Source organism: Aphis gossypii, chromosome 2 (assembly GCF_020184175.1).
Source record: "Aphis gossypii isolate Hap1 chromosome 2, ASM2018417v2, whole genome shotgun sequence".
NCBI classification, from domain to species: domain Eukaryota; kingdom Metazoa; phylum Arthropoda; class Insecta; order Hemiptera; family Aphididae; genus Aphis; species Aphis gossypii.
In genome coordinates this window covers 58101046-58115499 of record NC_065531.1, presented here as the reverse complement: position 1 = coordinate 58115499, position 14454 = coordinate 58101046, and the positions used below count along the sequence as shown (strand labels likewise).

The 14454-nt window shown below is 31.0% G+C and overlaps 2 protein-coding genes across 2 annotated transcripts in view; both read left to right on the top strand.

Annotated features, from left to right (window-relative positions):
* Window positions 1-4579: 4579 nt before the first annotated feature.
* LOC126550552 (uncharacterized) lies at window positions 4580-6293 on the top strand. The gene has a single exon (XM_050202375.1). It carries the CDS (start codon window positions 5074-5076, stop codon window positions 6175-6177), a length of 1104 nt encoding a protein of 367 aa, XP_050058332.1. The 5' UTR covers window positions 4580-5073; the 3' UTR covers window positions 6178-6293.
* A 3262-nt stretch (window positions 6294-9555) lies between these two features.
* LOC114125097 (uncharacterized) overlaps window positions 9556-14454 on the top strand; it is a 51799-nt gene continuing 46900 nt past the window's right edge. Inside the window, exon 1 of the mRNA XM_050200218.1 lies at window positions 9556-10000. Within this exon, the coding sequence (XP_050056175.1) occupies window positions 9556-10000 (445 nt within the window). The remainder of the gene's footprint in view (window positions 10001-14454) is intronic.

Below are 14454 nucleotides of genomic sequence, written 5' to 3'. Positions count from 1 at the left end.
TAAAAAATAAATAAGTTTACCTTGATGTAATCAAAATGATTCAAAATACATTTATATATGAGAATTACTTTTTATCACATTTCACACACAAAAAAAAAAGAATTTTCTACAAAACCAGAGCGTTTCTAGATAGCAATAATAAATACTTAATATTAATAGAAGCTGCAATGTTTAAAATGTTTATTCGCTTGTACACATGTATTTTTATCCATTATTTATATTTATATAATTTGACAAATAGTATATAACGATTTTTATGATTAATTTTTATTATTATAAAAAAAAAAAAAAAAAAACGAATACAATAAAGAAGTTATACTTGTTTGATTGAAAAAAAAAATGCTTTTAATCATTTTTCTCTATGAATTTAATGTTTTTTCATGATTTATTAACACTTATAACATTATTTTTAAAATTAAAGTAATATCTCATTAATTTATTTCAAGAGTTTAATTTGAAAAACGATAAATCTATTAAACTATACTATGAATGAAGAATTTAAAAACAAATAGTTATTTTTAAAGAAGAAAAAGTTTTTATGCCTTTTTAAGGTTACAACTTATAAGTTATAGGCACTGTTATTAATATATTATTAATATTGTTTACTAACCGTTTATATATTTTATGATTTTTAATTTAATTTTAAAGACTTGCCACTTTACTAATACATTATAAATACTTTACTATATTATGTTTTTATGCGTTCACTCAATATAAGACGTGATATTCTTAGGATTGTTTTTTTCAAATATTGATTTTGCCTCGAAAACAATGGTCATTGAATTGATTATATTTTTATAAATGCTTAATTTGTATATATGATTGTAATGCCAAATGAAATACAGCAACCATTAGGTTAGGTTTTAATTCATTTAAATAAAACCAGTAATTTAAAATTTAAAGATATAATTAATTACAAGGTATTATATAAGACGAACGTAGTCAATACATTATAATATTTTCATTAAACAAAACAAATCATGATAATTTTATTTCTAAAGATAATTTTTAAACATATTTAAAATTTATCAATCTCGAATCGATATTAATTTTAAGATTCAATTTTACCTTAATTGATTTGATATTTTTAAGTTTAATTTAATGACAATTTATAGTTTTAAATATATTATTGGTTTTCAATTTAAGAATAAGATCTAGAATAAATAAAAAATATAAAATAATAAAAAAAAAAAAAATAAAAAATATGCATCATTGTAAAATTAATATTTTAATCTTTCCACATTGAATCTAAAATAGAACGTCCTATTATACTACAATAATTTAAGCTTTGCTTTATTTTAGTTTATCGACTCTAAAAATATAATTTATTTCAAAATTTCACTGTTTCCAATAATATTTATTACTACAGTTCTTTGTTTATTAATTATACTTTCTAATTTTCCTTTGTGGTTTTAATTTAAAATTCAGTTGAAGAAACACATTTTGATATAATTTAATAAAACTAACATTGTGCAAAATAAAATATCTTATTAATGAAAAATATAAATTCGTATATTACTATATTTTATTCACTTAAGTTTTTATAATACACTGAACAAATTTGTTATGTACTTTATTTGTGTATTTTTATATTTATTATCATTATCTATCATTAACATTTTTTTTTTTTTTTTTATTTAAAATATATTAATATACTTAAAAATCAGATTCACTTGGTTTATTTTGAAGCTTTTGAAACTTAATAAAAAATACTATTTGGCTTGCAGATTTTTGTAATCGTCTCAAAAATAATCGTCTGTTAAAATGTCTTCGTTGTTTATTTTAATAGAAAACCATTTTAAAATTATTCCTAAGTATAATAATTTTTACAAATTGACACATTTTAATGCTTCATGACTTTGAGGTTTATTATTCGCTATAAATTAGAAAAACGATATTAATTATATTATTTCAAAACATAATGTCATAAATTAGTTGTTTTTGTTAATAACAATCGTTCTTCTCATATATTTTAGATTTTAAGTGGAGCGATAAATGTATTACATTTACAATTTTAAGTTTTGTTTTAAGTTGGACATAACCTTTTGGAATAGTCGAAATGGAAATGGTTTCTATTATAAATTTGAATCTTAGTAGTAACTTTGAGGGGTCAAAATGAAAATAAGTACTTTTTATAACCTTGGAAAATAAGAAAAAATTTAAGGAAAATCGGACATTTTTATATAAATCTATTTTTTTCTTTTTATGTAACTTAAAAACGAATAACTGTAGATACTTGAAATCAAATGGTATTTGATAAATGTATAAGTATTTATGATACATTTTTCAATATTTATAAGTTTTTTTTTTGAGTTATTTATAGTCAAGAGAAATTTTAATTTTTTTTATAAACGTCAATAAGAAATTATTCACTTGATTAAAATTCTTGAAAATTTAATTCAAGTTCCTACAAAAGTTATTATTATATCTATATTTTATACGTAACTATTGAAAATTCATAGCTAGGTAATTTTTAAATATATATGAATTTAGAATTCAGTTAAATTCATAAATTATACAACTATTTTGTTATTGTAAATTCATAACAATTATTGATTTAAATTATAAATAAAAAAAATATTATTTTGAATTTTACTATATCCATTGACAAATTTTTATTTATTTTAAGATATTATCTATTTATACAACGAATCTACTTTTACCTTCTGGTATTTACAAAAATATGTTGTTAAATTTTGAAGTATATTAATTGGTATAATAATATGATATAAATACAATATAGTGTTATAATAATTAAATGCTAATAATATAATAAAATGCAACGCTTATCTTCAATAAAAAATGTAATCAACTTACCTATCGTAGTACTAAATGTAAAATAAGTTAATTTATTTGCTATATAAAATAAACATACCATTTATATACAATTATAATAAATATAATCGTATTTAGTTTTAACACATCTATTATGACCCACTTAATGTTTAATGTATACCAAAGTGGTACCACTTGCCTACCTTTTTTTAAAATAAAAAAATAAAACTATGTAACGGTGTAGCCGTCACCATATAAAAAGGTCCTTTTCAGGACCACCAATCACAACACAGCATACATAAAAACAATACCATCTGAGAGACTTAGCGGTGAATTTAAACCCTTTAGATTCATCACAGAGTCTCACCAAGTACGGCGATGGATAGGGGACACAGTGAAGAAAATAACAACACCCCATACAGATCTATAAGTTCAAAATTGACTCCATAATGAGGAAATCCGTACCGACAGTAAGCACAAACACGCACGGCGGCATACTGGTGGTTTACTAGTCGGTACGGATCACAGTATATATACCGGGCACTTTTCAAGACAAATTAGTATTCAGTCATTATCACCATCGTCAACATATAAGTCAACACAACGACGAACGACGAACATAATACTGATTTCTACCAGTTACGTTCCGGACTAAGCAGCGAAGACACTCGTGAAACGAGGCGGCAACCAACGAATCTACCAGTTACGTTCCGGAATAAGCAGCGAAGACACTCGTGAAACGAGGCGGCAACCAACAAATCTACCAGTTACGTTCCGGACTAAGCAGCGAAGACACTCGTGAAACGAGGCGGCAACCAACGAATCTACCAGTTACGTTCCGGACTAAGCAGCGAAGACACTCGTGAAACGAGGCGGCAACCAACGAATCTAGTATCTACCAGTTACGTTCCGGACTAAGCAGCGAAGACACTCGTGAAACGAGGCGGCAACCGACGAACACGGCGATAAGTCTACCAGTTACGTTTGAGTGTTGAGGCGGCCGTCGACGAATATAATAAACCTTTCACTTGGCGTGCAATACCAGCGGCTCTTACACGCGGTTTTGCACGCACAGTCGATCTACCATCGCGACTGATGAAAAACGGTTCTTTTTAGAATCATCAGTTCAATCCCACTATAGTGAGCCTACTCAGGTTTCACTGTAGAAACGCATAACTGTACACGACTTGCATAAGACCGTGGAAAAGTGTGTATAACCCGTTTTCCAAGTCATATTGTGTAAATTTAAATATTAGTTATGCTCTATATGTCGCGCCTCTAAAGGCCCTGACATCACCCGTTGCGGCTCGCTTGCTCAAGCTAGCCCCGCGGTTTTAGAACAAATTATATATCATCCCATTTTTATAGTTATTTCATTATATATATTAATATTGTCAATAAATTTATGTGATACCAAAAATTGGAGTTTTTAATATTTCAATATGACAAGTCATTGAATATCATTGCACTGTGTCAACTGGCGCCCAACCCGTGACTCGACACGACCAACCAGAAGAGAGGAGAAATACATACACACATCAATTGTTAAAATAACTACTCAATAGTTTACTAGTCGGTACGGCAAAAGAATATACTCGTCGAGTTTACTAGTCGGTACGGCAAAAGAATATACTCGTCGAGTTTACTAGTCGGTACGGCAGAAGCATATACTCATCGAGTTTACTAGTCGGTACGTTAGAAACGTATACCCGATAATAACCAGTACGGTCATTCTTTGCAAACAAATTGCCTAGCTGGCACGGCTGACAAACGGATCTACTAGTCGGTACGGCAGAAGCATATACTCATCGAGTTTACTAGTCGGTACGTTAGAAACGTATACCCGATAATAACCAGTACGGTCATTCTTTGCAAACAAATTGCCTAGCTGGCACGGCTGACAAACGGATCTACTAGTCGGTACGGCAGAAGCATATACTCGTCGAGTTTACTAGTCGGTACGTCAGAAACGTATACCCGATAATAACCAGTACGGTCATTCTTTGCAAACAAATTGCCTAGCTGGCACGGCTGACAAACGGATCTACTAGTCGGTACGGCAGAAGCATAGACTCGTCGAGTTTACTAGTCGGTACGTTAGAAACGTATAACCAATACGATTATTCATTGCAAACAAATTGCCTAGCTGGCACGGCTGACAAACGGATTTACTAGTTGGTACGGCAGAATCATATACCCGGCAATTTTACTAGTCGGTACGGTAGAATCATACATCTGTCGATCTTATTAGTCGGTTCGGAGAATTATATACTTGTTATTAATTATTAAAACGACAACATGACTAGACGGAACCAGGTGACGCCTGGGGAGGATCCGACGGAAAAAACACGACAGTTAGAGGGAAAGGTAGCAGCATTAGAAAAGACCACACAACAGCTACATAAGAAACTAGAGATGATGGAAAATCAATATGAAGCGTTACGACAACTCATTAATGACACAGATACCAAACTACTAGTGACGACAGCACGGCAAGAAAAAGATATCCAGACATTACAGACCAATGTTACTTCATTACAGAATACAAAAAACGATGGTAATGTTATTAACACTATCACCAGATCAACAGTAGATATTACAGCCCCAACATTTAGTGGAGAGAGCAAGACAGAACACCCAAAACAATTCCTTAAGGATATGTATAATTACCTGGATCACAAACAAATTACTGCCAGAAGAGAAAAAATGATAGTAATAGAAAACAATCTTCGTGGAAAAGCATCAAAATGGTACACAATGATCAAAGATGCAGCTCTAGACGAAGTAACATTCAGTGAATTGTTCCTCAAGCATTTTTTCTCTGAAAATCATCAATGGGAGATTTTCATTAAATGCACAGAAGCGGGAAAAAAACCTATTAAAAAGGATTTTCAGGAACATTTTCATCATTGGATGGCGGAATTAAAACACTTAGACTCACCTAAGATGAATGAAGAACAAGCAATAAACTTAATTACAAAACATTTCCCGATAGCTATCCAAGCATATATACAAACAACAAAAGAAAAGAAGTTTTTACCTATATGGGAAAAATTAGGTGAATTGGAAAACAATAAAAATCACGAAGAGGAACCAATCAAACAAAATGAAAACACAACAAAACAAACAAATTTTAGGCAAAATAATACATATAATAGAATGCCATACCAAACAAACAATCAAAATTATAACAATACACCGGATACGCACAAACCATATGCACAAAGACCAGCACAGACCTATGGAAACAATCATAAATCAAACATCAGACAATTAACCATGGACCAACCAGATTCCAATGAGGACACTATAAACAGTGGCAGAGAAGATCTAGATGAAGACCATGATGGGACAAAAAACTGGGAACAGGGGACTGCGGAAACAGATCGACCACAGTCATAAATACCCTTGATCTAAAACACATTACAAGATTAACAAAAAAGAAAAAACGTCCACCGGACAAACTGAATCTTTTAAAAGCGGAAGATTTAATAAAAGACGAAGATTTTGACATCACAAAACAAAACCCTACAAATGGGATGCCCGTATACCAAAATGCTTATAAACAACAAAGAATACGAAATGTTAGTAGATTCAGGAGCAGAGATATGTGCAATATCTGAAGAATACTATAACAAAATAGTAAAAGATAATCCAAAGATACCAATAATACCGTTAACGGGACTTAGTATACATAACGCAACAGGTAACAAACCTACAAAAGTAACTAAACAGATCTTACTACCAATAGAAATAGGAAAAGAACAAATACAGACACCATTTATTGTAATAAACAATTTAAATGAGAAAGGTATAATAGGAAGTGACTTTCTGGAAGTAAGTAATTCAACAATTGACTACGAAAAAAGACAGTTAACAGTAAAGATAGACAATGAAATATATAAAATACCATTCTCGAGAAAAAATTCATTGCAACCAATCCACTTACGAGCAATATCCACACAATCCATCACAGAACCATTGGACCAAATACAATACAATATATTACCTGATCACATTCAAAGAAACATAGATAAGCTAATACATCAATACCCAGAAGTATTTCGAGATACACCCGGTGAGATAAAAGGGTATGAGTGTGTAATCAGATTAAAAAATGATAAACCAGTTAACCAAAGGCCATATCCTATTCCGATCACGAAACGTGAGGCAGTGGAAAAAGAAGTGAAGCGTATGTTGGATATGGACATAATTAAACAGTCAAGATCACCATACTCAGTACCAATTGTACCAGTCTTCAAAAAGAATGGTGACGTACGATTGTGCCTTGACGCAAGAAAAATCAACGAACATATTATTCCAGACCGAGAATGTCCGATGACTATAGAATCAATTTTTTCAAAATTCGAAAAAATAAAATGTATTAGCACATTGGATCTTCGAAGTGGGTATTGGCAAGTAAAACTGGCAGAAAAGAGTATGGATCTATGTTCATTCCTTATAAATGGCAGAAACTATTCATTCAAACGCATGCCGTTTGGTCTTAATATAAGTGGCTCAGAGTTTCAAAAGAGTATGGACATAGTATTAGGACCATTATTACAATCTTTTGTAACAATATATGTAGATGACATACTAATTACATCAGAAGACGAAAATAGTCATTACGAACACATAAAGATGGTTCTAGAAAAATTTAAAACTTATAATGTCACTGTCAACATCGACAAATGTCAATTCTTCAGAAAACAAGTGTCATTTTTAGGTCATATAATTTCAACGGAAGGAATAAAAATGGACAATGACAAAATAAAAACTATTCAAGACTTCAAAACACCGAGCAAAAAGAAAGAAATACAAAGTTATTTAGGTTTTTTGAATTTTTACAGAAAATATGTAAAAAACTTTGCACATATAATTGAACCATTAATAGAATTAACACGAAATGATGTAAATTGGAAATGGGAAGAAAAACATCAACGAGCGTTCGAAGAATCGAAACAGGCATTTTTGAATGATGTAATAATAACATTTCCTGATTTTTCAAAACCATTATACATAAATACAGATGCATCAAATGTAGCTATAGGTGGAGAATTATACCAAATATTAGACAACAATGAGAGAGCTACACTAGGTTATGCAAGCAGAACATTAAAATCACCTGAAACAAGATACACCACTACAGAAATTGAGGCATTAGCGTTAGTATACTGTTGCAACAAATTTCGACAGTATATATTAGGTCACAGAACAATTATACAAACAGATCATCATGCGTTAACGTTCATGAAGAGTTGCAGATTAACCAACGGAAGACTTACTAGATGGACTTTGGCTTTGCAAGAGTATGATCTGGAAGTACAATATATCTCGGGGAAAGATAATATAGTGGCGGACACACTCACTCGTTATCCAAGGGTCAATGAAGAACGAGAAGAAGTGAGAATATCAATTAATAAAATCAAAAAATCAGAATACAGCACAGAATTAAAAAAATTAATTGGGAATTTAGCCAATTTACAACGCTCGGACATAAAGTTAAAGAGAATAATTAACACAAAAAACGAACATGTAACGATAAAAGACAAGATAGTGTTTGTAAAAGGTAAAACAGAAAATAATTGGCGAGTAGTTATACCAGGTCAAATAGCAAACATGATAACACAAGAAACACACGAGATCATGGGACACCCAGGTCGATACAAAACGTATCATGCATTAAAAAGAATATGCATATTTAAAAATATGCACAAAATTGCAGCATCAGTTGTAAGAAATTGCGACAGCTGTCAAAAAAGTAAACCCATTAATTATCAATCAAGTGGACCAACAAAATCTCACAAACCAAAAACACCATTTGAAACAGTATCAATTGATTTAATGGGACCACTTCCAACTGGCCGGGGAGGAACACATTATATTCTAGCAATATTAGATACATTTTCAAAATATATAAGACTGTATGCACTAAAAAAGGCGTCGGCAAAAGCGATAATAAATAGACTTGAGCAGGATTATATACCCAACACGGGTAAACCACAGTCAATACTCACAGACAATGGTACTCAATTTACGGGAAAATTGTGGAAAACAAAACTCCATGAGTTAAATATTATAATAAAACATTCTACTAAGTATCACCCACAATCAACCCGGTCGAAAGATATAACCGAGAAACAGGCAGGTTGCTAAGAACCTATTGTTACGATCAACATACCAAATGGCCGAATTACTTAGAAAATATAGAAGATTGGATGAATAAAGTACGATCAGAAGTAACAGAAATGACCCCGTGGGAAATAATATAAGGAGAAATACCAAAACAACCATGGGAAGATATAATCAAATTTCCTGAACAGATGCAGAAGGAAGTCAAAAAAGAGAAATAGTACAAATGGTAGCGTCTAGAATTAAAAAAAAGGCAGAAAAACTGGAATCAAAACAAAAAAATAAAAAGAATATCGAATACAAGGTAGGACAATATGTTCTAATACGAAATCATGACTTATCAAACGCACACAATAAAGAAATAAAAAAATTATTTCACATATTCAATGGACCATTCATTATAACCAGAATAGTCGGAAAAAATACATTGGCAATAAAAGATACAAGCACACAACGCGAAGAACTCATTAATGTATCGGAAGTTCGTCCATACTACGGTATGGACAAACAAGACACGGCTTAAATATAAAATACCAAATATAATGAGCCAATGAGGTGTAAGATAGCGTTGACGAATCAACATTAAGCATTTAGTACACAAAACGTATATAAGAACAGTCAACAAAATTTTACTCATCAGTCAAAAAAATGGCACCATTAAATAAAGCACGTGAACTAGCTAAACGAGAAGCAGCAGAGAAAAGAAAACAGTTTTTAAAAGTGGACAAGGAGAACATAAACGGGTTATCATCAGTAATGTTGGTGAAAATCCAAACACCGAAGATCAACGAAATAAACAAACAGGAGACTATTCCTAGTATTATGACCATAAATAAGGCAAGGAGCATCAATGAACAAGAACAGTGGAATCAACCATTTGACTGGAGATTTGTAACAGAGAACACATTGTACAAATATATTCCATTTGAAAAAAATATCAATATATCACAAGCAATGGACTACGTGACGGATAAACTTAAACAACACGAACCACCAACAAAAACAATTAAGGCAGTAGACAAGGACACGCCAATTTGGTATATGTCCAGAAATGCGATTCGTCGCGCACTTTACAAGGCGTCCATACAAAGACGTATTTTTAGTAGCTTATGAGATCCGTCATCGGTTCATTCAATTCACCCGGTGACACATCTGGGGGGGAGTTGTAACGGTGTAGCCGTCACCATATAAAAAGGTCCTTTTCAGGACCACCAATCACAACACAGCATACATAAAAACAATACCATCTGAGAGACTTAGCGGTGAATTTAAACCCTTTAGATTCATCACAGAGTCTCACCAAGTACGGCGATGGATAGGGGACACAGTGAAGAAAATAACAACACCCCACAGATCTATAAGTTCAAAATTGACTCCATAATGAGGAAATCCGTACCGACAGTAAGCACAAACACGCACGGCGGCATACTGGTGGTTTACTAGTCGGTACGGATCACAGTATATATACCGGGCACTTTTCAAGACAAATTAGTATTCAGTCATTATCACCATCGTCAACATATAAGTCAACACAACGACGAACGACGAACATAATACTGATTTCTACCAGTTACGTTCCGGACTAAGCAGCGAAGACACTCGTGAAACGAGGCGGCAACCAACGAATCTACCAGTTACGTTCCGGAATAAGCAGCGAAGACACTCGTGAAACGAGGCGGCAACCAACGAATCTACCAGTTACGTTCCGGACTAAGCAGCGAAGACACTCGTGAAACGAGGCGGCAACCAACGAATCTACCAGTTACGTTCCGGACTAAGCAGCGAAGACACTCGTGAAACGAGGCGGCAACCAACGAATCTATCTACCAGTTACGTTCCGGACTAAGCAGCGAAGACACTCGTGAAACGAGGCGGCAACCGACGAACACGGCGATAAGTCTACCAGTTACGTTTGAGTGTTGAGGCGGCCGTCGACGAATATAATAAACCTTTCACTTGGCGTGCAATACCAGCGGCTCTTACACGCGGTTTTGCACGCACAGTCGATCTACCATCGCGACTGATGAAAAACGGTTCTTTTTAGAATCATCAGTTCAATCCCACTATAGTGAGCCTACTCAGGTTTCACTGTAGAAACGCATAACTGTACACGACTTGCATAAGACCGTGGAAAAGTGTGTATAACCCGTTTTCCAAGTCATATTGTGTAAATTTAAATATTAGTTATGCTCTATATGTCGCGCCTCTAAAGGCCCTGACATCACCCGTTGCGGCTCGCTTGCTCAAGCTAGCCCCGCGGTTTTAGAACAAATTATATATCATCCCATTTTTATAGTTATTTCATTATATATATTAATATTGTCAATAAATTTATGTGATACCAAAAATTGGAGTTTTTAATATTTCAATATGACAAGTCATTGAATATCATTGCACTGTGTCAACTAATATGCTCATTTAAGCTTCTGGTCAATCTACTTAAGTAAGAATTTTCAAATAATGTTAAAAATGTCGTTAGATTTAATATTATTTAATGTGAAATGCATTTACTGATGAATAATTAACGTATTCAAGACTATTGCGTGTTCCAGAAATCGCTGCTGAAATTGAATTATTTTGACGGTATGGTATACATTGATATAGGATTTATCAAAAAGCAATACTTTGGCTACGTGACCAGTTATAGGAATAAGATTAGAAGGAACACCAGCAATTGAAAGGTTGTTCTCTAATGGAATCTGATATTATATCGACACGGACGTCGAGCATTTCTATCATTTGAAACGGAAAAATCTGAAAACCACTTAGTTTTTTATATATATATAATGTTTTGCTTTTGGATTACTTACAAGCACTTGTTGCCCCTCTGGAGGATTGGATTTCGGTGTAAGATCTCTTCTGAATGCATAGAAAAATGAATTAGCTGATGGCGTATAACAGTTGTGTTCACAAGAAATAAAAGGGGAAAACGCGTAAAATCCTTGTGGTAATTGAAATACGAGAAAACATATTCGAGAACCGTTCACCGTTCTCAAAAGGGTATAGGCACAACATGCATTTTTGAAAGAGTAGAGAATGAGTGTGTTACTTAGATTCCATATGATGTATGGTGAATAGTAGATATTGCTGAGGGACAAGAAGTTATACAGTGCGTTAGTGTTAACAATAATAGAAGTATCTTGATATGAAATTTGATTTAAACAAATTTTTCTTCTCCAGAATTACAGCCAATGAAGTTTAGGTGTAAAGTAAAACAAATTTCGATTGCGGCAAAATAAATTGGATCTATAAAACAATGTTATTAGGATTACCCGCAATGCGGTCAACTCAAAATGTTTCATTATGTGTCGCATTTAGGTTTCAACAATATACATTTTTGTAAGAAGGCCAATGTTTTGGATTATTATCGTTCGTTTACAAAATTTAACAGTTATTTGATAAATATGATATTATATGAACACGTGATCAGTGCATGATCAAAGGAATACAAGACTCGAATTACTTTTAAATAATACAAATATTTGTTGGATATAATATTACAATACATATCGAAACAAATTGTAGCAACACAATAATATTGTTTGATCATTTTAAGTGATTTAAGTAATTGTTATTGATTTTAAAGTACAATTCTAACCCCATGAATTTATTTAAAATTAAATATAAGTATATATTTTATAATCACAAATATTTTGATGTTAAATTTTTACCAAAAATCACATAAATAAAAATGAACTTATTTTTCTGTTGTATATGGAATAATAATACATATTATATTGTATTTACTGTAAAATAATGTGCTTATTTATATTTATTATTATTATCTGATTGATAGTAATTATTATAGTTAATATTAAGTATTAATAAGATATATATTGGAAATTAAATAAATAGCTGTTACAAATGTTAACAGTTCAAATTTAATAAATAGTATATCGTATTGTATTATTTATTTGATGAAAGAGAGGTATATAATATATATTTATTTATAAATAGCTAAAAAAATTCTATTACATACTTATATAATTTGTTATGTATTATTACTAATATAAATATTGTATTGTATATAGGTAATTTTACGTTGTATTATATATATACATTTTTTTTTTATATAATTCTTAATTACTTTGGAAACTTGCATAATATTATAAAGTACATTTTTAGATATAGCATATTTTTATATTATATTATATGGTCCAGATTTGTTGAGAAATTAAATTAATTTCGTAATATTCTGATGATTTGATTTTTAAACTTTATTAATTTTTTTAGAGATGTGTAGTTTGTCAGTTTGTGGTAAATTTCAAATTTTTGACATTTTGTAAATATGTGGTAAAAGGACATTATATATGTCACATGTTGAAACTATACTTTGACCATCAAATGGTTATGTATTAGGTGAAGTTAACATATTTGTAGTCAGTTAACCACAGTCTCTTCTTTTCTACTTGGTCTGGGGTTTTGTATTTGGTTTATATTTTTTTTTATCCTGCTTAGTTCAGTATTAGGATAATGCCAGTGGTAATACTATTTGATAATTAAAAATGATTTTTTTTTCGCTTATACATCTGCTATATAGATATATTTAGAAAAGAAGATGACGTCAAGAGAGTTGCTTTACGTGGTTCTTAGACTGTTTTTTAATTCCACATGTTATGACTATATTATAACGATATTATATTACAATATGTTTTATCTAAAACGTATTTTAACTATCAAGATAATCCGGTTTGTATAAAATAAATAATATTATTTTATTTAATCTCTATATATATATTATATATATATATAAAGAAGTGTATATTTTGAATACATTTTATAACTCAAGATATCCACCAAACTATTTTCGATAAAAATTTCATACCATATTAAAATTTATATGTAGATGGTTTCTGTGAAATTTGTACGCTGTGCAATAAGTGGTTCCAGAGTTATGGCCTCTTTAGTGCATAAAATTTTTTTTTTAAATTTTCAGTAACCATGGTAACGATTTTTTATTATTATTATTTATTTTCTGACTAACTCACTGACTGATAAACGTAGAGCGTTAACAATTATAGATCAATGCTTGCAATTTACATGGTAAATTTATACAATCGTATTACAAGTTTAGTGAACAATAAGAAAGCATTTTACAAAATTCGCATTTTAAAGTGGTGCTTGCACAAGTTTTTTGAGAATCAAAGTATTAAATGAAAATGTCTAATTTCTAACACCGTTAAACCGAATATTAAATAACAAATTAATCGAATTTCGAATCATATTATAGAATTGGTATTTTAACGGGCTACAAAGTACACGGGTTGAACTTTTATATTTATAAAAACAAGTATAATTTTTATTTTATATTCATAAATTATTAAGATTCAAACTTTTAAAATTATAAAAAGTTTGAAAGTAATTTGTGGATTAATAACTATAATTTCTTTAGTTGATGCTAAATAATCTAAATTAAATTTCAGAAGTGACTTTTTCTTAATATTCTATGGATGTTCTGTGGATATATGTAATTATATATTTAGAACCCATGGTATAACGATATTCATAATACATTATTAACAAGAATAGCTTAGTAATTATTATGTT

Bases quoted from the DNA above. Each gene is read 5' to 3' on its own strand.
- LOC126550552 (XM_050202375.1), top strand. From the start codon at position 5,074: ATGACTAGACGGAACCAGGTGACGCCTGGGGAGGATCCGACGGAAAAA.